This window comes from Rhinolophus ferrumequinum, chromosome 10 (genome assembly GCF_004115265.2).
Source record: "Rhinolophus ferrumequinum isolate MPI-CBG mRhiFer1 chromosome 10, mRhiFer1_v1.p, whole genome shotgun sequence".
In the NCBI taxonomy this organism is placed as follows: domain Eukaryota; kingdom Metazoa; phylum Chordata; class Mammalia; order Chiroptera; family Rhinolophidae; genus Rhinolophus; species Rhinolophus ferrumequinum.
The window spans coordinates 43,266,019-43,293,219 of NC_046293.1; the positions used below are offsets into that span (position 1 = coordinate 43,266,019).

Consider the following 27,201-nt stretch of genomic DNA (forward strand, 5'->3'; position numbering starts at 1 on the left):
AATATTATTTTCTAGGTTTCTTTACTTATAAGATCGTGGTCTGGTTTTGATATCAGTCTAATGTTGATATCATAGAATGAGTTGGAAAGTATTCTATCCTGTGTAATTTTCAGAAAGAGTTTGTCTAGAATTAGTACAATTGCTTCTTCAAATGTCTGGTAGAGTCCATCAGTGAAGCCATTTAGTATGATGTTCTTTTCGTGGGAAAAATTTTTTTTCCTAACTGTAATTTCCATTTTTTACTAGATATAGGCTAGTAATAATTTTTTCTTGAGTGAGCTTTGGTAGTTTGTGTCATACAAAGAATGGATCCTATTTTCTACATTGTAGAATTTGTTGACTTAAAGTTACTCATAAAATTCCCTTATTATGCATTTAAAATCTTTAACATCTGTAGTGATATCTTATCTTTCATTACTAATATGGTAAGTTGTGTTTTTCATTTTTTCCCCAGTCATTCTGATTAGAAACATACCAATTTTATTTACCTTCTCACTGAATCATCTTCCAGTTTCACATATTTCTTATTTTTCTATTTTTATTTCATTGAATTCTGCTCTTTATTTCCTTTTGTCTGTATTTAATTTACTCTTTTTTTCTTGTGTCCTACATTGTAGTCTATCCTGGAAAATGTTCCATATGCACTTGAGAAAAATGTATATATTCTGCTGTTTTGGGGTGAAATGTCCTAAAAATATCAATAAAGTCCACCTAGTCTCCTGTTTCATTTAGGGTCAATGTGTCCTTTTTGAATTTTTGTCTGAATGATCTATCCATTGATGTCAATCGGGTGTTAAAGTCCTATGCTATTATTGTGTTGCTATTGATCTCTCCTGTCATGTTCATCAATATTTGCTTTATATTTATATATTTTGGTGCTCCTGTGTGGGGTGTGTAGATATTTACAAGAGTTATATACTCTTGGATTGATCCCTTTATTATTATGAAAAGCCCTTCTTTGTCCTTTCTAAAGCCTTTGTTTTAAAGTCTTTTATTGTATAAGTATTGCTACTCCAGCTTTTTGTTTGTTTCCATTACATGAAATATCTTTTTCCAACCCTTTAGTTTCAGCCTGTGTGTGTTTTTCGATCTGAAGTGGGTCTCTTGTAGGCGGCATGAATATGGGTCTTGTTTTTTTTTATCCATTCAGCCACCCTTTGTCTTTTGATTGAAGCATTTAGTCCATTTATAATTAATTATTGACAGGTATGCAGGTATTGCCATTTTATTGTTTTCTGATTGTTTTATAGATCTTCTCTGTTCTTTTCTTATTCTCTTGATCTCTTATCTTGTGTGTTGATGACTTTCTATAGTGTTATTTTTGGATTTATTTCTCTTTATAACTTATAAATCTCTTAGATTTTTGGGTTATGGTTACCAGGTGATTCATATATACCAAGCTATGTTTGTATCAGTCTATTTTAAGTTGATGGTTGCTTAAGTTCTATCACATTCTAAATCCACTACAATTTTTATTCACCCCCTCCACATTTATGTTTTGGTTGTGTTTTTTTTTGTGTGTGTATCCATATGTTTATTGTTATAATTACACAATTTTTGTCTCTCTACTTTTGTCTTTTAACTTTGTACTAGCTTTATAGTTGTCCACTGCTTTTACTAAGTGTGCCTTTGTTGGTGAGATTTTATTTTCCTTCCCTGTATTTTCTTATTCATATTTTTGATCTTTTGTTTTCTACTTAAAGAAGTCCCTTAAACATTTTTTGTAAAATTGGTTTAGTGGTGATAAACTCCTTTAGCTTTTTCTTGTCTGGGAAATGCTTTATCTGTCCTCTGGTTCTAAATGATAGCCATGTTGGTTAGAATAATCTTTGTTGTAGGTTTCTACCTTCATCACTTTGAACATTTCATGCCATTTCTTCTGTCCTGTTAAAAAAAATCAGCTGGGAGCTCCCTTGTACATATTGACTGCTCTTTTTTTGCTACTTTTAGGATTCTCTCTTTATCTGTAATCTTTGCCATTTTAATTATGATGTGTCTCGGTGTGGACCTCTTCAGGTTCATCCTGTTTGGGACTCTCTGCGATTCCTGGACTTGTATGTCTATTTGCTTCGCCATCTTAGGGAAATTTACAGTCATTATTTCTTCGAATAGTTTTTGAATCCCTTCTTCTCTCTTTTCTCCTTCTGGTATCCCCATGATGCGAATCTTGTTATGCTTGATGTTGTCCCTGAAGGATTTTTAAACTATCCTCTTTTTTTTTTTTTCTTTTTTCTTTTTTCTGGCCCTTTAAGAACAGTGTGTCTCAGTCTCCTGCAGCCCTTTCTTTGTCTTTCTTAGATGTGATTCCTGCTGGTTTTCATAGTGAGATATTATAGGGACTTTTCTTCCCGGCACTGGTGCCCTGGGCTGGCGAACCAGGTGTGGGCTGGGACCCCTCGTTCCCTAGGGATAACCTTTGGAGCTGAGATAGCCCTCCCGATACTTATTCGCCACACTGTGCATGTCAGACCTGCCTATTCCATGTCTCTAGCCCTCCTCTCAGTTTTGAGGTGTTTTTTTTCCCTTTATATTCTTAGTTATAGTAATTCTGTTCAGCTAATCTCCAGGGGGTTCTCAATGATGATTATTCTATAATTTAGTTGTAATTTTGGTATGATCATGGGAATAGGTGAGCACAGAGTTTATCTACTCTGCCGTCTTGACTGGAAGTCCCAGTAATACATTCTTTTACTTTGTACAGAGTTTAAAAATCAGAAAACATGTTTTTTATACTTAAGCACAAATTTTTCATTTTTGGTGGTCTTCATTATTTTGTGTAGATCTAGGTTTCTATCTGGTGGCATTTGCCTTCTGTTCAAAACATTTTCTTTAACATCTCTCGTAGTGTGGATCTTCTGTAATTAATCTTTCATCTTTAGTATATTTGTAAGTCTTATTGTACTCCTCTTTTTGAAAGATGTCTTCTGACTTGCATGGTTTCCAATAATAAGTTTTCTGTCTTTCCAATAAGTTTTCTGTCTTTCTTATGTTAATATATGAATGCATAATATATAATTTTTCTCTTTTTAAAAGATTTTTCTGTGACGGATTTTTTCCCCATGGACATGTATCCTTTGCTTAGGATGTTCATTTTCATTCAATTTCTTGGGTTTGAGTTGTGTTGAGCTTCTTTGGATCTGTGTACATGCTGTTTTTTTATCAAATTGGATAAAAAGTCAGCCATTAAGTTTTTAAGTATTTTTTTCCGACTCCTCTTTTATTTGGGGATTCAAATCACGTGTAAATTAGTCCACTTGAACTTGTGTCACAGTTTACTGATGCTCTGTTTATTTTCAATCTTTTTCTCTCATGTTTCATTTTATATAGATTATATTGCTGTATTTTCATATTCATTAATTGTATCTTTTGTATCAAATCTGGTGAACTTGTTCAGTGTATTTTTCATCTCTAGAAGTTGGATTTAACTCTTCTTTTTGTCTCCCGTGTATCTGTTCAATATGCTCAGTCTGTCCTCTATGCAAATATAGAGAATATAGTTATGATAACTCTATTACTGTCCTGGTCTACAAATTCTATCACTTGTGTTTTTTCTTTATCTATTTCTAATAATTGACTGTTCACATCATGGGTTGTCACTTTCTGTTTCATTGCCCTCCAGGTAATTTTGTTTGATTTTCTACATTGTGAATTTTATCTTTTTGGTTTCTGGAAATTTTTGTATTCCCATAAATTGTCTTAAGGTTTGTCCTGAGATACAGTTAGTTAGTTGAAAATAGAATGATCTTATTGAGGCTTTCCTTAAACTGTGTTAAGCAGGATCAGATACATCTTCAGTCTATGGCTAAGATAATACCCTTCTGAGTATTTTCCTATTTCCTTTGAATTATAAAGTTTCCCACTCTGATTGGTGGGAACACAAAATTTTCCCATCCCTCTGTGAGCTCCTGAAATTGTTCCAACTTCTCATCTTGGGTGGTTCTTTTCCCAGCTTCATATGCATGTGCTGATCACTACTTAACCAAAGATTTGAAAACTCAGAGATCTGTGGAGCACTCTTTGTCTCTCTTTGAAGCACTCTCCTTTGGTACTGTCCTATGAACTCCATCCTCTGTAGTTTCTCTGAACCCCCAGATCTGTTTTCTCAACAAAGGGTATCTGTGGGCTCTGACTGGGTTTCCCTTCTCTGTTGTGTGGCTTGAATACTCTCTCCACTCAGTAAGTTAGAAGCAATCATAGGGCTCATCTCATTTGTTTGCTGTCTTTTAGACATCATTATCCTGTTCTACCTGATGGTCCATCTGAAAACCATTGTTTCATATAGTTTTATTCCTGTTTTTTAACATTGTTAGTCAGGAGGGTAAATCTGATCACTCATATTTCATTTTGGCCAGATGGAAGTCCTGAAATTCATATTCACCCAGCCATCCGACTGACATTTTCCAAGACAACAAGCAAGTCAGTTTTACTTTTGTACTTAGGACCTTTCCATGTTTCTTCTTATTATTTTCAAAAATAAAGCTCTGTAGAATCTGGGCCCTTTTGTATCTTTTAAAACTTAGGTCATAAGTTTTCTTTCACTGATACTATTCTAGCTTTATTTCCCTTTGTTTCTCAAACACGCTGCAAATATTGCTTTTGTGCTTATTATTCCATCCCTTTGGAGTGTGCTTTCTATACATGTCTAACCATTCTGTAGTTTTAGCTTATTTATCACTTGCTTACTAGAGACTTTCCTGGCCAAATAATCTGAAACAGGACCTCCAACACAAGTTATTCCATCATGTGATCTTGTAGCACCTATAAAGGTGCTATAATTATCTTTGTTTGTTTACTTCTTTATTTCTTTTATTCATAGAGCTTATTAATGGTTAATTAGCTTATAAGCTGTATTGTCTCCCTACCACATAGTAGGTATACATTAAATATCTCTTTAATATACATAAGAGACATTTAGATAATGAATTTTTCCCTATTTTAGTCCATAATTTTTATATTTGAATTTTATATTTATAGGAAAAAATAAATTGTTAAGAAAGTTGGATTGATTTGTCTTAATAAGACTTTTACGTTCTTAGTATCATTTCTGTCATCTCTACAAGTAACAATTCTTCCTAACATTCAGTCCCTGACTCAAATGCTACCTGTCTGATTTTTTTGAGGCAAAATTAATTTTTTTTCTATTTACTGTAGTAACACTTGACTGCAGCATGGCATTTATCAGTTTCTAGTTTTTTTTTCTTTCCTTTTCTAGACTATTTCTTGTGAGAAATAACTGCAATACACATTTCTCTATGCCCAGATCTCTCAGTAAGTGAGTCTCCTGAGTCAGACTACTTAAAATAACTATTTTCTTATTTAGAATAATAGGAATTTCTTTGGTGTTAATGGTGTATACTGTTGCATAGTATAGGCTATGCCTTTTGGTATAACAGAATAGCATTATTCTGCCTAAAACACCAATAATACCCATATTGAGAAACAGTGTAGGATCATGATCTGTGAACATTCATGGGCAAAACACCTCTCCCTCTTTAATACCAAACTGAATTCTTTTATTTTTAGGTTTCCAACATGTGGCATAATGCCTTGAACACAGCAGGTATACCTGTTCAAAAATGTTTCATAAGTAACTTAAAAAATAAAATTGGAAATCAATCATAGTTTTAGGAGTCTATTTTTCTTTTCTCAGTTTCGTTGGTACTTCCCATCTGTGGAACAACCCAACACCAAATAAATTGTAGATAGTCAATAGCAACAAAATCCAGAACATTTTGATTTCTAATTATTTCATATGATACCTTTTATTCTTCTACACAAGTTGGACATGAGCTAGAATTATGATTTCTGCATTAGAAGGGAACTTACAAGTTATCTAGTCTAACCTTTTCATCTAATTCATCTTATCTCTTGGTTTTATTACTTGTATATGCATTTGTATCTATATTCTTCCTTGAGAACATAAGGGTTTATTTTTATATCCTTGATAGGTTGAGAAATACCTCATATAGTGTTCTCATAAGTATTTTATTTAATAGTTTAACACTGGATAATTTTTCTCTGCACAGTCTTAAAAATACCTTTTCTGGTTAACATCAGTGACATAGTGGTTGTCTAGGTTATTTGCTAGACATTGTTACAGAAGACATACTATAGGTTGCTCACGTTTTGTTAATATAACAGTAAATTGAATCACATACTAATTTTTCAAGTTCAGATACTAAACTAAGTGTACATAGATTATTTTTATACTCACAAGACATTACAAGAGTGCATTAGACAAATTTCAACCCAAAGTAATAGTATTTATTTAAATTTGAGAAATAAAAACATAGTCTAGGCAAATGTTAATAGCTATTCAGTATGTTCTCTAAGAATTTAAGAGTTTCTAAATGAAAATGCTCTATGTTTTTCTTGCTAAATGTTTTTATTTATCCCAAAGTCCAGGAAATAGGAATTTCCTCCCTGGAAGACCTGCTATGGATATGAGTGAAGATCGTGAAAACATGGATGAGAGAAGACAGTTAGACTTCATTACTGAAAACCAATCAGTAGGACATATTTGGGGAGAAAATAGAAAAGAGGTTTCAAATTTTCTTGAAGATGTGAACCAGCCAACCTCCAGCCTTTTACCAGAGAAAATTGACTATTTTATTAATGAAAATGTGATGAATTTATTAAGCATAGATCAACAGAGGATAAAGAAAACATTTGACAGGTGTGGTTGTGAAAGTATGGGAGATATTTGTGCAGTCACTAGTTCTGATAAAAACCATCCCGTTGGTAGATGCATTAGAAGTATTTTTACAGATCCAGAATTGACTTTTAGGAATTCTAATTTTAATAAAACAAGTTATCCAGAAAAGTGTTATCCAAACAAGAACTATCTGAAAGAGTACAACGGTAGTGAAAGATATAATCTTAGTACAAATTTTGAGAAGGATTGTTACCCAGCCAGCTCTGAAAAAAAAGGTTGGTGTTATACGTGGAAAACACAATAATGTATTGGGATTTTCTGTTTTTCTTGTGTGTGTGTGTGTGTGTGTGTGTGTGTGTGTGTGTGTGTCTGTGTGTGTGTCTTTGGAGGAATATGAAATTAAAAATAGCATGACAGGCTATTACATGATATTGTGGACCAGGGATTTCCCTCTACATAGCTCATAGTAATAAGTTTCAAATTGAAAAACGGAAGCCGTCTATGCTAGTTTTATTTCAATGCATACTTTTACTTTTAAAGGAAAATTTGAAAGTGATTACCAGGACAATACACCACAGAAAGAAATCCAGAAATATCCAGTGAACCATGCGTAAGTTTTTAGGTGAATCTGGGGAATGCAAATTAGAATCTAGTATAATGCATGTTGAAGGGTTGAACTGATGCAGAGTGAGGTAGGCATATTGCTGTGAGGGTGGGCAGGATGGTCTCAAAGATGGCTTACCACTTGTCAGAATCTTGGTTATGTTACCCTCCTTGAGAGAATGCTGCTCCTACTTGCCAGTGCAAAAATATGTTCTATATCTGAATCTTGGTGTTAATTATTAGGTTGGTGCAAAAGTCATTGTGTTGTTTGCAATTATTTTTAACCTTTTAAACCGCAATGACTTTTGCACCAGTCTAATAGATGTAAGAAAACTGACTTGAGTATTCAAGAAACTTATATACCCTCCAGAATGTTAGTTTATTAATTTACAGTAAGAAATAGAAGGATCACATATATAGGAATGCTTACTGGCATGATAAGCATCGTTTCAAACTTTTGGCAGCTCTCCATAGGAAGGTTGCCTGGTTATTATAGAATCAGAACAAGGGAAAATAGAATTAAAGTGTTAATGGCATAAGGAAGTATATCAACAGTTTACGATGCTGCAGTTATGGTTAATTAAAGAAAACTTGTAGTTGCAGAATAGTCCTAACTTTCTTGGTAATAACTGTGATTTAGTCAAATGCTGGTAATTGAAAATCATGAACTAGAACAGCTTTTTATTTTGGATGTACTTTCTTATGGAAATATTAAAAATATCTTTATAAAAATACATAGATGCCATTTTTATGGGATTGGCACAACAAATTAATTAAAATGTAGATTCACAACTTATTTAATAAAATGAACAGATTAAATTGTCTGTCAAATCTCCAAATATTCAGAAACTTATGAATGGGAAACATCATGTTAGGCCTTGAATTTTAAAGTGTACTTTATGAAAATGATTTAGAACATGGTTTCTAAACCTGGTTGCAGACCCACATCACTTGAGGGGGTGAGCTTAAAATACAAAATACCAAGTTTGACTTACATATAATAAATAGACTCCTTAGGATGGAGTTTATGAATCTTTTTTTTTTTTTAAAACTTCCCTTAGAATTCCGATCTGTAGCCAAGTTTGGGAACTGTAATATAGAACGATCATTTTCAGAGGGAATAAAGCAAACTTTAATACTGTCTTATTTATGATCCTCAGGGATACTGTTCCTTTGGAAGAATTACAGTATAAGCAATCATGGAATTTCGGACTTGGTGAGGTAAGTATATCTTACATTGTCTTTCCAATTAAGTCAGTTGTATTTTTGTGTCACATTTTAGTGTTTGTAATTTACTTTGATTTAAAGTTAGCTTTTATTGAAAACTTTATTTTTAGGCTCTTTTTCTTATATTTTCTTACTCTGTGGAAATTATGGCTTAGATCTAAAAATAAAATTAACACCTTTTCAGAAATTGTAATGTGATTTGTTTGAGACAAACCAATCTAGGTACTTTAAATTTTTTTGGAAATTGTATACAATTTCTTCCAAGATAAAAATGCTTTAGGTTTCAATGTGCTATAGGTGAAAATAGTTAATATAGTTAGGAATACTGAAACATCTATAAATATTGGTTATGTACGCTGTAACCCCTGCTGATAATTAGGATACATGATTGTTACCACAGTCCAGGCATTGTGCTAGGAGCTTTATGTACTTTATTCTACAAGAACTTGATCCTATAAAGTCTTCACAGCAAAAGAGACTCAATTTCAAAGAGATTAAATAACTTGTTCAAGGTCATACATTCAAGTCAGGATTTAAACTGTAGCTGACTATACTTTCAACTATACTAATTGTTTTCTCTTTTTATCTTCAGTAAATATGCATTGAGGACATATTATGAATTCACTTAATAGATATTTATTGAGTGTCTCCTATACCTTAGACACTGGGGTTATAGTTGTGACAAAGCAAAGTTTCTGTTCTTAGGTAGTTTATATTCTGTTATGTGTTAGATTCTGCAAGGTACAGAGATGAAAGCATATGGAAGTGATCTTTAAGAAGCTATAATCTAGTAGCCAGAGAGAAACAGAAAAAAGTCTGCAACATTTAGATAAATTGCTCCAATTGGGATTTGTACAGAAGGCAGTGGGAGCCTAGTAAGATACTTCTAAGTTTTGTCGGTTGTCAGGAGGAAGATGTGCTAGAGGAGAAAACTTTTGATCTGGTATCTATCACTAAATTTACCAAGTGGACAAACTGCCTTCATTCTATGAAGAAGGAGTAACATAGATAGAAACTAAGATGTGAGGGAGTATAGCTTGTTTTAGAAACTGCAAGTAACTTGTTGTTTTATTGTTATTGCTGCTGCCATATAGTACATATTATAAAGGGTTGGGGAATGGCAGGAGATAATTCTGGATAATATAAAGGGTCAGACCATAAAAGATCTTGTGTGACATATAGTAGTTTCTTTAATTTCCTATCACCAAACCGAAAGCCACTGAAAAAATTTTAGCAGAGAAGTATGATGACATCAGAGCATTAAAAATTTGTGTCTGGGAACAATGAGGAGAGAGTTGAGAAGTGGCAAGACTCAAGGCAGGTCCAAAAATATTGAGAGCTTGAAGTTGAGCACTGGCAGTAAGGATGGAAATGAGGGAAGAGCTATCACAATGATTTAGAAGATTTAGATTTAATAGGATTTGATGATTAGTTAAGGGATAAGGAAAATATTGAAGAGACCTGGATTTATGATTTGGGTAAATGGGTAGTTGACGGGATGGTGCCATTCACCAAAGTTGAAAATATACGAGGAGGTTGCAGAATAGGTTAACTGTTCACCAGTATTCACCTGCCCACCCTTTCATAGAATAGTCACTGTGAAATGGCTGCTTAGCCAAGGAACACAGTGTCCGATCTACTCTCCAGCTGAGTGTGTCCATGAGGCGAGATCGCAACGCTGGAATGTTATCAGAGGTGATGTGCATCATTTTCAAGGATTGTAAGACGTGGGAATTCCTTTTCCACATTATCCTTCTATGGCTCGATGGCACTGGAGCCCTAACGGGTGCTTAGAGACACAAGACGGGAAGGACTGCGTTTCTAAATCACTAGATGCAAAAAAGTTGCCTGCCAACCAAGAAAACTAATTAGATTATTACATGAGAAAGAAATAATAGTGTTTCAGTATTATACATTTTGTGATTTAAAAAATACCTAGCATTACTCTGATTTAGAGGGAGAGCAGATTTCCAAGAGAATGTGAGTTATGTTTGGCCTGTTGAGGTTGACTGAGGGTCTTCTGAAAAAATCTGTGAAACAGGTCAAGATGTGTAGCAGGCATTTATATATACAGAGCCTGAGGTCAGAAGAGATTTTTAGTATTCAATGATAGGTGGCAATTGAATATGTTTGTGTGTATGTATATATATATATATGATTCTCAAGAGACAATGTCCCGAGTAAGAACAAAAGACAGAGTCCTGAGGAGGCACAGCATTTGAAGTTGGAGGATGTGCAATAAAAGAGAAACTAGAAAAAGTGACTGAGAATGAGCTGTTAGAGATGCTTGAGAAGTACTAGAAAAATAGTGCCATAGGAAAGAAAAAAGGGATTTTCAAGGACGGCAGTGTGGTCAGTAATATCAGATGCTGTCCAGTTAGTCTTTTAAGGAATTCATATTTTCCCATGTATGAATAATATAGATATATCCACTCAAAGAATGAATTATCAGTAGGTTAGACTCCTTAAAAAACAAACTCTGTTTGATTATATCTGAGGCAGCTTGAATGTGGCTAAAGAAAGACAGAAAAGAAAATAAGCCCATTGGTGGTCTTGAAGGGAATCAGGTGCTATGAGGAGTTCTTGCGTAGAGCAGGTATGGAGCTTTTCATCTGTGACACTTGGACAGGGCTAAAGGTGAGGTGGAATGCTGGCTAAAATCTTAATTTCTGCAAGAGAGACCAAGGCAGTAATCACCATAGGAGGGAAAGAAAAGGTAGGAGTGGAAGAGCTGGTCTGTACCTGTCCATGGGTTGGGTAAAATCAGAACCAGTAGTTCCTACTGAGACACAATTAATGAAAAGACAGAAGCCAACAAGCAAACAAGAAATAAATCAAACCAAACAAAAATTTCTCTTGGATGGCAGCTAGTGAGAATGGAATTGGGAAGTAGGGGTGTTACCAGGATCCTTTTGTTGGATGTGGAAACAATACAAAAGAACAAGGTCTTGGAAGAGTATAATTATTTTTTTTTTGAGATACAGTTGACATGTAACAGTTTATTAGTTTCAGATATACAACATAATGATTCAATATATGTGCATATTGCAAAATGATCACGGTAAATCTAGTAGACATCTATCACCATACAGAGTTAAAATTATTTTTTCTTGTAAGGAGAACTTTTAAGATCTGCTCTCTTAGAAACTTTCAAGTATATAATACAGTATTACTAATTATAATCACCTTGCTGTATATTACATCCCCAGGACTTATTTATTTTATAACTAAATTTATACCTTTTGACCCCCTTCATCTATTTCACCCATACCCCACCCTGCATCTAGCAACTTCCAATCTGTTTTCTATATCTATGAATTTATTTTTTTCTTTTTTGTAGATTGCATATTTAAGTGAGATCATACGGTTTTTGCCTTTCTCTGACTTATTTCACTTAGCATAGTCCCCTCTAGGTCCATCTAGAGAATTTCCTTCTTTCTTACGGATGAATAATATTCCATTGTATATACACATCTTCTTTATCCAGTCATGGACACTTAAGTTGTTTCCGTGTCTTGGCTGTTGTAAATAATGCTGCAACGTACGTGGGAGTGAGGACCATCTTTTTGAGTTACTGTCTTCATATAGCCAGAAATGGAGTTTCTGGATCATACAGTAGTTCTATTTTTAATTTTTTGAGGTACCTCCATACTGTTTTCCATAGTGGCTGAGCAATGTACATTCTACCAATAGTGTACAAGGGTTCCCTTTCCTCCACATCCTTGCTGACACTTGTTATTTCTTGTCTTTTTGATGACAGACATTTTAACAGGTGTGAGATGGTATCTCATTGTGGTTTTGATTTGTATTTCCTTGATGATTCATGATGTTGAGCACTTTTTCAAGTACCTGGTGGCCATCTGTATGTCTTGCAAAAATGTCTATTCAGTTCCTCTGACAATTTTTTAAACAGGATCGTTGTTTTTTGCTTTGAGTTGTATAAGTTTTTAAAATATATTTTGGATGTTAACCCCTTACCAGAAATATGATTTGCAGATATTTTCTCCCATTCTGTAGGTTGCCTTTTTATTTTGTTGATTTTTTTTTGTGTGTGTGTGCAGAAGTTTTTCAGATTGATATAGTCCCACTTATTTATTTTTGCTTTTGGTGTCAAATCAAAAAAAAAAAAAATCATTGCTAAGATGGATGTCAAGAATCTTACCACCTATGTTTTGTGAAAGGGCCATGTTATAAAGGTGGTAGGTTAATCACTTATAAAACTAGTATGAAAGTTAAAAGACAAAAGTAGTAAAAATAACTACAATAATTTGTTAATAGATACACAAGATAAAAAGATGTAAGTTGTGACATCAAAAACATAAAACATGAGAGGAGAGTAAAAATGTAAAGCTTTAGAATGCAGTCGACTTAAGTTTTTACTGATTTAAAATAGATAGCTATAAGTTGTTTTATATACGCCTCATGGTAACCACAAAACAAAAACTTATAGTAGATACACAAAAGATAAAGAGAAAGGAATCTAAGCATACCATCACAGAAAATCATCAAACCACAAAGGAAAGAGAGCAAGAAAAAAAGTAACAAAGGAATTACAAGACAACTAGAAAATAATGAACAAAATGGCAATAAGTCCATACCTATCAAAAGTTACATCAAATGTAAATAGTTTCAATTCTCCCATCAAAAGATATAGAGTAGCTAAATGGATTAAAAAAATAAAACAATAACAAGACTCATCTATATATGGGCTTTCAAAGCTTGATATTATGGGGGCTCATCTCTTAGGTGCAGGTTTTAAAAGTTTTGATACCAGATGTGAGGTTCAAGCCATTTGTTCCTCAGGGAGAAGCTTGGAGTTGTGGGTTCCCTCCCGATTGTGAGTCGCCATACCTGGGGTAAGGTTTATGATGAAATTGTATCTCAGCCTCTCCTACCCATTTAGATGTGGGTTTTTTTCTTCTTCGCCTGATGTGTAAGAAGAAGTGTTTCAGCTAGACTTTGGGTTTCCTTCAGAGGAAATTGTTTCATATGTAGATGTAGATTAACTGTGTCCATGGGAGGAAGTGAGTTCAGGATCCTCCTGTGTCAACATCTTGAACTGGAGTGTATTTAATTTTAACATAGTAGAGGAATAAGATTTAAGTATGATTGCTTAAAATGGGAAGGTAATCTAGATAAATGAAGACAGAGAAGAACTTCAGAATTCAAAGTTGTGGTTATATCACTAGAAAACCCTCTCAAAGTGGGAAAAAATAAATTAACACTTCTACATAAATGGTAAATATAAAAATGTAAGGAATGAAACCTGCTTAGCAATTAATATATTAAATATGAAGGGGGTAATTTTTCTTATCAAGATTTTAGGAATATCAAGTTGAGAAGAAAATATAATCTCTATTTTTCAAGGAACATGTACAACATAATAAAGATTAAAAATAAGAAGATAGCAAAAGATATACATAAAGAAAGTATATATAGTGTTGGAGCAAGGACAGTATATTTGTAATTAAAAGTCAATTCAGAAAAGAGAAGATGAAATCCTGCTGGGCAGGCTTTGTGAAGACTTGCTCTCCTGGAGGATGGGGAAATTCCTTGAACAATTCAGTGTCTGCTCTTTGGGGTGATCTTCTCTATTATTCTCTATCGACAGATCTGATGTGGGTATAGGAGTGCAAGCCTTAGAGTCTGCATAGCTTTCTAATCTTGTGTGTTTCTGCTGCAAATTTGGGGCTTGAATTTTTAAAAAGTTGAACATATGAGACTTTAAAAATGATTGAATAATAATGGGGTGTGAGAAAAGTTTCTGCTGCATAAAGTTATTTAGGGCCCTAAGTTGATGGGGGCTCTTATCTTCAATTGGTGGTTTCCATGTTTGTAGTGTATGTTGATAACAGATAGCAGAAGGGGAAAGAAAGTGGAGGATTGTGGAGAACATTTTTATGGGCCAGGACTGGCCTTGGTGTACACTTCTGCCCACGACCAGAACTTAAATCACATGTCCATACCAACTCCAAGGGAGGCTACGAAATGTAGTCTAGCTCTACGTTAAAAAGGAAAGGGAAACAAGTCTGGTTGCAGTTAGTTAGACAATTGCTCCTTTATCTTACCTGTCAATCTAAAACTCTATGTTCCACTAACAGAGAATAGATGTTTTCTTTAAGTCCATGGTACATTTGCCAACATAATTCATGTAGTAACCCATAAAGTCTAAGAGATTTACCTAAGGAGTGATAGTCACATTTTCTAATAAAAATACATTGAATTAGAAATCAACAAGAAAAGATGCTTAATTTCCCTTATATTCTTGGAAATTAAGAAACACTCTGGAACAAAAGAAAAAGAAAGAAAATGAAAATAAATTACAAATTATATAAAATTGATGGAAACCAAAACCATTGGTGTGTTCTACAGTAACTATATACCTCTAAGAGCTTTTATTTTAAAAAACCTGAAAATAAATGAACTGCTATCCAATTTAAGAAATTAGAAAGGTAATAACAGAATAAATCTCCAAATTAATATATCTTTGTCTTTTTTCAACTGTATTTACTATGATGATTCCCTGAAGCCTTTTATGTTGGTTAGTAATTAATTTCCTAGCAAGTGTTTATTCTTCTGTTTGTGCTTCTAAAGCAATTCAGGCCAAATTTTCTTGGTTTTAAAATCATCTTTGTTGACTTACAATAATATGAAAGAAAAGTACTGTAAATTGAATTGGTGGGGTTAGAAGGGAGATGCACTCGTAAGTTGATATTATTGTGTGTACTTGGGAGTTAAAATTTTTTTTTCTTCTAGAATCTGATGGAAGAAGGAAGAACATGTTCTTTAAAAGGCACACCAACATCTACAAGGAAAATCTGTCAGTATAACAGTAAGTGAATTTTATCCTTTTAAAAAACCTTACATTTGAATGGAGATCAGTTAAGTTTTCAGTGTTTTGTTTTCTTTTTTTGAGATTTTTGCTAGCAAGTATATTTTATAGTTAAAATATATTAGTAATATAATTGACTCTTTAAAATTACTTTTATTTTTTATAAAATATATTAATCACGATCAGTATGTGTGTACAGTTTAACAAATAATAAAACAGATCCCTTTGTACTCACTTTGTAGTTTAAGAAATAATGCAGAATTAATACTTTTGAAAATCTTCTCTATTGCGTTACCTATCCTGCCCCCTAGAGGTAGCTATTATGCTGAATTTGTTTTTTTGTAATATTACACATAGAATTTTCCATTGCTTGGTTTTGAACTTTCTACAAAATGAGGTAAACTCAGTTTATCTGCAACTTGCTCTGTTTTTGTTCACCCAGTAACATGTTTTGAGGTTCATCTATTTTGAAATTTGTGACTCTGGTAATTTGTTTACTGCTATATAGCCTTCTATTATACAAATTTATAATTTATTTATGCATCTCTGTCAATGATTATTTAGGTTGTTTTAAATATTTTGCAATGAAAAACAGTGCTACTTTGGCAATTCTTGACATTTTCCTTGGCACACATGTATAAAAAGTTCCTCTAGGATATAGTTCTAGGGGTAGAATTGGCTAGTTCATATGATAAGCACATCTTCACCTCTTCTACGTATGCAAAATTGTTTTCCAAAGCAGTTGTGCCAGTTTAAACTTCCACTAGCAAGAGTTAAGAGTCATAGTTGTTACTTATTCTCCCGCTGGGTCAGCTTTTTGTCATTGTTGGCATTCTGGTATCTCATAATAATTTTAATTTGTATTTTCCCAATTATTAAATAGGTTGACTGGCCAGCTATGTTTCATCTGTGAAATGCCATGTAGACATGAAAGTCTACTGCCCATTTTTCTTTTAGGAATTTTGACTCTTCTTGAGGGATGTGTCTTGTATATACTGTATCTGTATGTATGTATCCTATATATGTTTTATATATCTTAGATATTACCGTGTTTCCCCGAAAATCAGCCTAACCGGAATATAAGCCCTAGCATGTTTTTCAGGATGACATTCCCTGAACATAAATCCTAATGCATCTTTTGGAGCAAAAATTAATATAAGACCCGGTCTTATTTTCGGGGAAACACGATCATTGCTTGTAGGCTGTGTGTAGCATATACTTCATATTTGAGCGGTCTTTTTATTCTATACTGAATTTTTATGGACAGATGTTTCTGGCACTTTTTAGATATTCTATTTCCCTTATTTTCATATGCTAATACATACCAGTATTTTTATTATGATTACTTTACAGTATGTTTAATTTCTAAAAGAGTTACACCCCCCCTTGTACTTTTTAAAGAGTTTTTCTGGCTCATTTTGATTATTTTTCAATATAAACTTTAAAATAAACTTATCTACTGCCAAAGACATGTTTTAATTTTTATTAGGAAAATGATAAATGTATATATTAACTTGAAAATTGTCATTCCAATTATGTTGAGTAGTCCTACCTAAGAACAAGGTATGTCTTTCTATTAATTCAGTCCAATTTTGTATCTTTAATAGTGGTTGGAAACATCTGTAAGCACTTTAAAGTTTTTCTCCAGTGTATTGTGCACCTCTCTTGTTACGAGTTAGCTGTAGGTACTTTTCGTTGTTTTTGTTGCTACTTCACTGTGAATGCATGTTTCTGCTTTAAGGAAGATTCTGGATTTTGGATTTAGGCACATGTGTGTGGATTATTTTATGGAGAGTTTTTTTAGGAGATGAAATTTAATAATCATTTCTATTTATGCCAAGAAGCAGTCTTTCCCAAATTTTGCTATCTTTTTATTTTCAGTCTTTATTATGTTGTGTGTTTCTTGAAAAATATAGAGATTATTTTTTCTCCTCAACTTGATATTCTTAAAATCTTGATAAGAAAAATCTAAAGTGGAAAATTCTTTAAAATAAAACTGTGCCCTTACACTTCCTTCCACCACCTCTATTCCATATACTATTTTCATCTTGTCTCTCTGGAAAATATTTATTTATCTTTCAAAACATCCTCTTTGTACTGTGCCTTCTTTGTAACTCTTCACCAAATCTTTCCTTCGAGCTCATCATACCTAGCTCTGATTTTACTTTTGTATCTTTTATGACTTTTATCGTTTCACCTAATTTTGGGACTCATTTTTTTTAAAAAAAGTTTTTCTCCACTACAAGATTCTGAACACTTTGAGCATTATGGCCATGTATCCCTACTAATGATTACAGTGTCTTATGTAAAATAATTACTCAGTAAGAGTTGACTTGCATTTACATTTTGGTTTGCACTGTTTCTTACACTGATATGTCCTCATTCAACAGACCTTTGTCTTCCCTAATGATGACTCTGGGTTTACTGTACCTGTGGATTGAATGAACCCTATCTGTGGGGGAATGCCCTTAGATTATGTTCTTAGTAAAGTTCTACCGTTAACTTTGCTGCACTTTGCTTTCTACTCTCAGGGAGAACCTGCTCCATGGGGGTATGAATTTCCCTTTAGAGTGATGAACTAAGGGTACTCAAGTTAGTTCATCTAAATTCTGTAGCTGACTGATGGTTAGTTTCTGTTACAGAGAGCTTCAGTTCTGACCCAAGGCCTGAATAGATAGGACTCATTGTTTGTTGCATATAGGAGGGAATGTGGCTTGATAGGAGTTTTTGCTCTATGTTCTATTACCTTTTGCTTTTCTTGATAGCAAACCCATTTTCACAAACAAGGAGAGTAGTAATTAAAGCTCCCGTTGATCTATAGTATTTATGCATTGTAGGAAGTCATAACCTACTTTTCAGGCCCATTTTAAAATTTTACATACAATCTTAATAGAAGACATTAAGCAGAAAATGAAAGAATATCATACTGGATGCTTTGAATCAAGTTTTTTTTCATATAGTTTAGATTGTACAATGAAGCTTCACTTACTAGATTAGCAAATATCTGGTGCCTTGGTACTTAATAAACTTGACTTATTCCTCCTTCCTGCAGGTTATTACTTTAAATTATGTATTCATAAAAATGGTTCATACATTGGGGAAAAAAAAATCCATCCAATTTTCTTTATTCTCTTAGCTTTCCTTATGTTACGGACCCTTATTTTATTTGTAGATACAAATTTTAAGTGTAGAATAAACCCATAATAATCTTGTCAGAAACACAAGCTGCCAAGTATCCAAAATGTTAACTAGTTTTCGCAAACTTTAAAATGCTCTGTAGTATATTACCTAACTTAATTTTACCAGAAGATACCTTCTGCTTATGTATACGAGGTCTGACAATTAAGTTTGTGAACTCATGCTAGAAAAAGTGCTGCATACCTCATTGCTGAATATCATTATGGTCACCTTCGAAGTACTCCCCTTGGGAAGCTATGCACTGACACCAGCGCCTCGTCCACCCTTCAAAGCAATTTTGGAACTCTTTTTCTGGAATGGCCGTCAGAGCTATTGTCTATTACCCTTAATATCCTGAATGTCATCAAAATGTCTTCCTTTCAGTATTTCCTTTATCTTTGGGTAAAGAAAGAAGTCATTGGGGGCCAGATCAGGTGAGTAGGGAGGGTGTTCCAAGACAGTTATTTGTTTGCTAGCTAAAAACTCCCTCATAGACAGTGCTCTGTGAGTTGGTGCATTGTCGTGATGTAAGAGCCATGAATTGTTGGTGAAAAGTTCAGGTCGTCTAATTTTTTCACGCAGCCTTTTCAGCACTTTCAAATAGTAAACTTGGTTAACTATTTGTCTAGTTGGTACAGATTCATAATGAATAATCCCTCTGATATCAAGTTCATGAACCTAATTTTATATTTTATAGAATATACCATTCCTCATGAATTAAACCTTCATTTTCAGATCTTTATTCTTCACAGAGCAGTCAGTGTACCAGTTACTCTCCAAGGCCAACAGATAGTTGTTTCAGTTCTAGTTCAGAGATGGTAAGTTATACTTTTTTCCCTCTTTTTTTTTTTTTTGATTATTATGTGCTCTACTAAATTAGAATTGTTTGTACTTCTCATGGATTACATTCTGAAAAAAAACAGCTGAGCCTATAAATAGTGGAAATAAATGTTTTTAAAAAATGTGAAAAATATTAAAAGTGTAAGAAGTATAAAATAACATAAAAATTAAAATATAAAGCATCATTCATTCACATTTATAAAGATGAGTGTGTTCATTGTTATTACAAAAGCCACTATTATTAAGATATGTGTGTCTACGTGATAAAGTTGTGTTTCTTTTAAAAGGGTTTTTTAAAGAACCCACTCACAATAATTGAAAATCTAAAACAACCAAGAATACATAAAGAAAATCTCAAGGTTTATATGAAGAAAAATATAAAATGTTATTGTAGATTGTAATCTGAATAATTGGAGTGACATGTTATTTTCTGAATGGGAATACTGCAATTCTCTTAAATCACGTTTAAATGGAATTCTTCATTAATTCTTCCATGTTCATTTCTTCTGCCTTTTGTCTCTAGCTAGCTGTGCAGACTGCCCTTTGGTAAAGGAAGGACACCAATGACCTCTATGTTGCCAAATTCATTAGATGCATTTTAGTTTTTATTTTATGAGAATTGCTAATAATATTGGTAGACATGACTCTTTTCTTTCTTTGAAATGTTTTCTTCTCTCTGCTTTTATGATCACACGCTATCTTTTTCCTTCATACTTCTCTGAATGCTGCTTTATGCTTTTTTCCACTTCTCTTCAACCTTTCCCCCTATTTAAATATTGTAATATTTAGGGTTTGCTACAGGACTCTTTTCTTAACTTACACTCTAAACTCTGAATGACGTTATATATTCCAATGAGTTTATGTACTATCTCATCAGTCTACTATCTACTTCTCAATTTTGTGACTTTAGCCCAGATCCTTATTTAGATGTCTAATTTCCTGTTTGATATGTCTTGGTTAATTCACAAAAATCTCTTTATTTTCATATCTCACAGTGAATGCCCCCTGATCTTTCTCCCAAGTCAGTTTTTCTGATAGTTGTCATATCAGTAGATACCTTTTCTGTCCACTCAGTTGCTCACACCTTAGAACTACCGTGCTTCCTCAAAAATAAGACCTAGCTGGACCATCAGCTCTAATGCATCTTTTGGAGCAAAAATTAATATAAGACCTTATATTAAAATAAGACTGGGTCTTTATAATATAATATAATATAATATAATTAATATAATTAATACAATACAATACAATACAATACAATACAATATAATATAATACTGGGTCTTATATTAGTTTTTGCTCCAAAAGATGTTTTAGAGCTGATGGTCCAGCTAGGTCTTATTTTTGGGAAAACACGGTAGTTAACTTTGTCATTTTTTTTTGGTCTCATCTGCTTTCCTTAACCACATTCATTCATCACTTTATCCCATCAATTCTACCTCCACAATAAATTGCAATATTATCTACTTCTCTCAGCTTCTGGTGTCGGTACCCTAATCTAATTCGTCATCATCTTGTTCTTGAACTATTGTAGTTGTTTCTTAAGAGATCTCTCTACTTCTACTCTTGCCCCACTTTTCCTCCAGTTGGCAATCATCGTGATCTTTTGAAACTTTAAATTGAATTATGTTATTTTTGTTTTTATTCAATGGATTTCTATTTACTTTGGAATCTAAACTACTTACCGTGGCTGTAGTCCCTGTGTGCTCTAGCCTTGAAAACATTTCCAACTTCTAGTATTCTCCCTCCCTCACCACAGTCTACACATACTGACATTTCACTTTCCTTAGCTTATTAGTCTCTTCTGCTTCAGGGCATTTACGTGTCTTGTTTCCTCTAACTTACTGTTATTTGTTCTGTAGGTCTTACCTTAAATATGTCACTTCTACTCATAGCCCCTTCTTGGCTCCTTAATCTAAATTAGGCTCCTCAGTTATGCTCTCAAAGTGCTTCACACTTGTTAGTCATAATGTATTTCTCAATTTTTAATTATATATGCATGTGCATGATTATTTGTCATTTCTACCCATGGGAATGTGTGCTGTAAGAGGGCACCAATCATATCTGTTTCATTCGCACTGCAGATGCTAGATGAATATTTCTTGAATAAAGAAATATATTGAGCTTGTTTTCTCTAACGTGTCCAACCAGTCACAGTGCTGTTGGAGTTACATTTTTTATTTCAGTGCCAATCAGCTGAGGCCTATACCTCCTTTTAGGTTTTTTATGTTAACTTTGCTTTTTTAGTTTAGCTTCAGTAATCAATACTTTAAGATTTTCATAAATATTTTGGTTAAGTAATTAAAAGATAAGTTTTCCATGAGGTTGAAAAATTCATGCAAGTAGATTTAAATCTAGACCTATTAAAAGTTCTTAAAATTTGACTTTTTATATAGCAGTTGTGATATTTATTATTTAATTTTTAGCTATTTGATTTCCTGTTCACTGATAGCTCTCCTTAAGTTATATCTTTTATGAGACTGGGCCCATTGAAGGTATAATATAGATATTTTTTTTGCCCTAATAATTGAGTGAAGAGTAGAACAAGTTTTATGTGTTAGTTGTTTCTTTCAAAGTTATTACTTCTACTCCACTCTTTTTAAGTGGTTGAAGAATGTTGTGTATCATTTCCTCTGTGTGAAAGGGTAAGCAGAAGATGTAGCCTATGATTATGGGTACTGATGAGTGACAAAATTCTCCTCTTTTTTAATTATTGTATTTTTAATACAAGGATTATTATTGTTCTTGCTATTTTAAAAATTCATAACCTTGATTTTTAAAAACTAAAAATCCAGGTTGATTTGCAATTTGACAAAGTCTCTTCTATGTTTTGAAATTTTCTATAATATGAATTTTAAGAATTTATGCTTTGAAGTGATTGAATGATTTTTTAAAAAATTTAAGCATCACTTACAATAAAATTGCTATATTTCTTTTAGCTATCTGAAGATGAAGAGCAAATTGAAGATTCAAGTAGGAGATCCATCAAAACTGAAACTAATAATGTTTATTCAGAAAGGATGGCAAAACTTCCACGTGATAGGATTATTAAAGACAATGCCAAAATTCATAAACAAAATGAGAATTTCCCCCAGTTCTCAATGAAAAATAATACAGATCAGCTTGCACAACCTCAGTGTAATTCAACGCATGTATTACAAAACACAACCAGTAACAACTACATTTTACAGGTTGTAAGATGTGATGCATGGGTACAAACAGAGAATGAACCTGTAATGGAAAAAAAATTAGATGCTGCCATACAGTGTAATATAATTTCAAAATGTAAATGTAGAAGTGATGTGTCTTTTCTTTGTAATGTTGAAAGGTACAGTGAAAATATTAAGGCAGATACCACTGGAGGGCAGGAAATCCTTAAGAACAACTAATACTGTAAAATCTCTGCCTGAGATCTAGGATTTCACTTAATGTTCAGAATTTCATCAACATAACAAGGAATGAGAAAGGGTACCTAACACACGGTGCAGATATTTAGAGGATATATTTATGGGTTGTTTTAAAATGTTTTAATGTTAATTTATGCATTTAAGTTTACATAGATACTTTTTTTGTAGCTTTAGGATATCTTCAAGTTTTTAGAAAAAATTATAAATTTACTGTCTATCATTCTTAAGGTCATTATTTGTTATGATATATGGATTCAAAATACATTTAATTGCTTCCTTAAAATTTAGTGCAGTCGCATCTTTTAGCAAAAGTGTTCTCTTCCAAGATTTTCAGACAGAAAGTAATACCAAATAATATCAAATGTTTTGTAACCTTATAAGAATTTTCTTAGCTACTATTTTAAATATTATGCTTCATTAAAAAATTCTGGCATAAATTTTTAGATAAAATATATTTTCTGTTTTGTTTGGACAACATTTTTGTGGGTGCTTATATTCAAAGGAAATTTTTTTTCTTCAAGATTAAAAAATGTTTCAATACTTTCATAAAAGAACAGTTCGACATTGGAAAAAATGATTTATGTTCACTAATTTTAATATTGATAAGATTCTTTTCATAAATATTACATCAGGATTGCTCATAAAACGTAGGCTTTGTTTCCAACATATGTTTATTTTTTGTGTCAAGATTTTAAATATTTGTATTCTAAAGTTGACATTTGTGTGGCTGTATTACAAATTGTCCAGCAGGGGGCATTCTGATATCTAATTGAACCAAAAATAAAATTGTTAGGAGTTTCTGTGCCTTTAATGAAAAGGATGATTGGATATTGTATTTTTACATGCACACATAATCACTCAATAGTTTGCGTTGCAAAGGTTATGTGAAGCATAAGGATTTAGAAACACCAACAGCTAATGTTTAAACAGTAGCAATCTCCAGGATTTTAGCTAGTTTGAGAAAGTTATTTTGAGTTATTATTTTGAGTTATTAGAGAGCACAATGAACTCCTAAATAATTTTCTTAAAGTATTGTAATCATCTTATGAAAGAGGAATATAATTATCTGATGCACATTTATAGGTTTTCAAAAGGCCAGATTTTCCTCCTGATATTAAATGAAAGATATTCCATCATGGATTGATTATCCTGAGCATTATTTTGCAAAATATGAAATATATAGCAATGAAGACTAATATATGGGGGAAAAAACTCTATGGTCATGATATTAGAATAAGGTTGAGCTGTGAATATTGGGTTGATTTCAAATATCAAATAAACTGTTTTTTTCCCAAATTACTAATCAAAGTCTAGCAATATTGAAAGCACATTCGTATCAAAAGTAGTTACATTTTTCTCAATGTCATGATTTGGAAGTGAAATTCAATAAAGTGAAGAAGAATATCAGGGCTTTTTAGTTCATTGACCACACACAATGAGAGCAGGGTAATGTGCAGTATAGTATGGAATTTAAACTTGCCTAGAAAGAGGACTTTGCCCTTGGCTTTGAAAGGTAATCTCTAAGCCCTTAGAATGTCATGCCTGATAGAGGTGACCTTGTTTGCCTGGGAATGCTGGGCCAAGCCAGATAGTAACAGTGTGAGTTAGGCTGAGACTTTGAGTCAAGCAGTATCATCTCAACTTCCCAAGGGGCTAGAAATTGAGGTCACCCATGTGAGCAGTCAACCATGCAACTATGATGGAACCCCGGTAAAGACTCTGGATCCCAAAGCTCAGGTGAACTTCACCTGGTCAGCAATATTCTTTGTGTTGTCACACATTGATACCAGGAAAGTAACACTATGACTCCAGAAGAGGACAAATGGAAGCTATGCATTTATTATTTTCCTAGACTCTGTATTATGCGTTTTTTTTATCTAGGCTGATTTTAATCTGTATCCTTTCCCTGTAATAAATTGTAGCTTTCAGTGAGTTCTGCGTCCTTTCCAGCAATCACCAAGTCAGAGAGTGCTCTTAGAATCCCTGAAGTAAGGGTAGTTTTGTGGACCGTTCCCTAACTTTGTAGTTGCTTACTGCTCAGGTGCTTGAAGAGATAAATATATTTAAAGGAAAGCAAGTACGATTTACAAAATAAAGACATCTCATATTGCAGAATAGATTCTAACATACTTCTCACGTACAATGTTGATTTAGGTTTTCTCTTGTTGAAACCATTTAATGAGAAAAAAAACTGATATAAACGTAGCTTTCTTTCCATACTTGCAATTTAAGGTTTATAAAACAAAGTAAATCCTAGCTAAGGTTTATCCAAATGAAACAAAATGGAAAAATTAATGATTCTGCATACATTTGTAATGTAAACTGCACTGCCAATCACAGTGACTTCAAATAAAATACTGTACGTTCAGTAATGGCTGATGTATATGATACTGATTTGGAGTTGGTGTTTAACCGATTAGCGAAACATTGCATCGTTTTGGTCAGCATCAACTACTCTAGGAAGTTGCCATCTGAAATAATACGAGTCTATCTTTAGGGATAGTCTCATGTAATTTACTTTTATAGCACTTATCATAATTGTAATTTATTTGTGTAATTTCTTGGTTAATGTTTATTTTCCCCATGACACCGTAGATAGCAGTGTAGCGAATGCTGTCAGTGCTCTGCTTATAATTCCTTGGCACTTTCCTTTTCAATACAGGCCAACCTGATTTCTAACTGCCAGTACCTGTGACTCATTTCCTTAGTGGGTTCTCCTGGCTACAGACACCTGCTCTGCCTGTGTGCGGGCAGGCAGGACATACCAAGGAATTAATGCTGTTCAGAGCAGTATTTAAGAACAATGTCTGGGGGGTGTCGGTGAATACATATGCCAGTTCCCTTGTCTCTTGGGCAGGATAACTCCCTCAGAAGTGTGTTCTACAACACTGCCTCCTCCAAGTGTGGTCCACTGACCCATAACTTGAACATCGCCGTTTCCTGGGACTTGGTTAGAAATGAAAACTCTTTGAATCGACCCTAAAACTATTGGATCAGAATGGAGCCCAGAAATCTGTGCTTAAATAGGAGCTTTTCTTCCAGAATTCCTCAGAAGGATTAAGCTTCAGTTGCATACAATGGTAACTTGCTTGATAAGAAACCCTTTATAAGCTTCCTTCTTTCCCTAGTCCATAGCAGCGTTTCTTGCGATCATACCTACAACAACCTACATGCACTGGAATCATTGCCTTATGGTTTTCTCCTGGGGGAAATCCATATTGACAGGTTAGGGACCATAATAAATGGATGAATGAATGGTCTTTATAAGGTAGGACTCAAATGCTAACATTGCTGATTTTTTTAGTGCTCTAGTTCCAGTTTTCCATTTCTGCCACATGCTGAAAACTCAAGTGCGTCCTGCAGCATGTTAGAAAAAAGTGAAGGATTAGTAAAATGAAATATACATCAGAATAAATGATCCAGAATGGAGGAGAGAAAAAGAAAATCTGAGAGTGAGTTAAAACAATAAGGGTGATAGAATGAGAAGCTCCAACACGTGTTTAATTGAAGTATCAACAGTAGAATGAGAGAGAGAATGGGATGGAGGCATAATTTGAAGACATAATGGCTGAGAACTTTCCAGAATTGATCAATCATACTAATCCACAAATTCAAGAAGACCAAAACTTTCCAAATATGATAAATAATATGAAATCCATGTTTAGACCCAGCATAATAAAATGGCAGAGCCTCAAAGATAAAGATATTAAAAGCAGCTGGAGAAAGACTACCTTCCTAGAAGAGCAGCTACACTATTAGATGACTTTCTAGTAGCAATAATGGAGGTAAGAAGACAGTGTAATAATCCTTTCCAATCTTGATAGAAAATAACTGTCACGCTAGAATTGTTTTTCCAGCCCTACACCTCTAGCACTGTTTGGATGCACCAAACTAGCCAATAATAGCATTAAGGAACAATTTCTACAGGGTTTGGTGATTTATACTTAAGTTTTTTGTATATAGCTAATGTGTTCTCTCTGTGGGAAAGGTTTCTGATTTTTTCACTGTTTGGTCTTTAACCCATTGCCATGCAGGGTGTCATGCGAGGTCTCAGCTTCAGCTACCCACGCAAGAAAGATCGCAGGATACGGTGAGGCCAAAAAGGAAGACCCACGGAGCCATACATAGGGGAGTTATACCACTATATTCTCGCTGGCAGCTGGGTTGGAGACACAAGAAACAGGAACCACACGATCCGCAACCTGCCGTCTGCCTCTCTGTCAACCAATCTCACTTGCTAACTGCAGTCCGCGCCTGCCAGCTCAGCCACAGCAGTTATATCAGTGGCCAATGGCTAACTGGTTACAGCTGATGGCCAACTAGTCACAGCTGATGGCCATCTACTACCCGAGCCAGCACCTTTCCACATGAGGCCGAGATTCTGGAAACTGCTCTCTGGGACTCTGTCCCCACACTTCACCCACTAGGGTCTCGCCTCATAATCTACGTGACAAGCATCT

General features: G+C 33.8%; 2 protein-coding genes across 2 annotated transcripts in view; both read left to right on the forward strand.

Annotated features, from left to right (window-relative positions):
* The window catches only part of C10H12orf40 (chromosome 10 C12orf40 homolog), a 79,424-nt gene extending 66,079 nt beyond the window's left edge, over window positions 1-13,345 (forward strand). The window contains exons 8-11 of the mRNA XM_033117661.1: window positions 6,401-6,930; window positions 7,196-7,265; window positions 8,419-8,479; window positions 13,232-13,345. Coding sequence (XP_032973552.1) covers window positions 6,401-6,930; window positions 7,196-7,265; window positions 8,419-8,479; window positions 13,232-13,345 — 775 coding nt within the window. The remainder of the gene's footprint in view (window positions 1-6,400; window positions 6,931-7,195; window positions 7,266-8,418; window positions 8,480-13,231) is intronic.
* A 1,869-nt stretch (window positions 13,346-15,214) lies between these two features.
* LOC117029451 (uncharacterized protein C12orf40-like) lies at window positions 15,215-22,811 on the forward strand. The gene is made up of 3 exons (XM_033118743.1): window positions 15,215-15,317; window positions 19,230-19,312; window positions 22,274-22,811. Exons 1-3 carry the CDS (start codon window positions 15,248-15,250, stop codon window positions 22,721-22,723), a joined length of 603 nt encoding a protein of 200 aa, XP_032974634.1. The 5' UTR covers window positions 15,215-15,247; the 3' UTR covers window positions 22,724-22,811.
* Window positions 22,812-27,201: the final 4,390 nt, after the last annotated feature.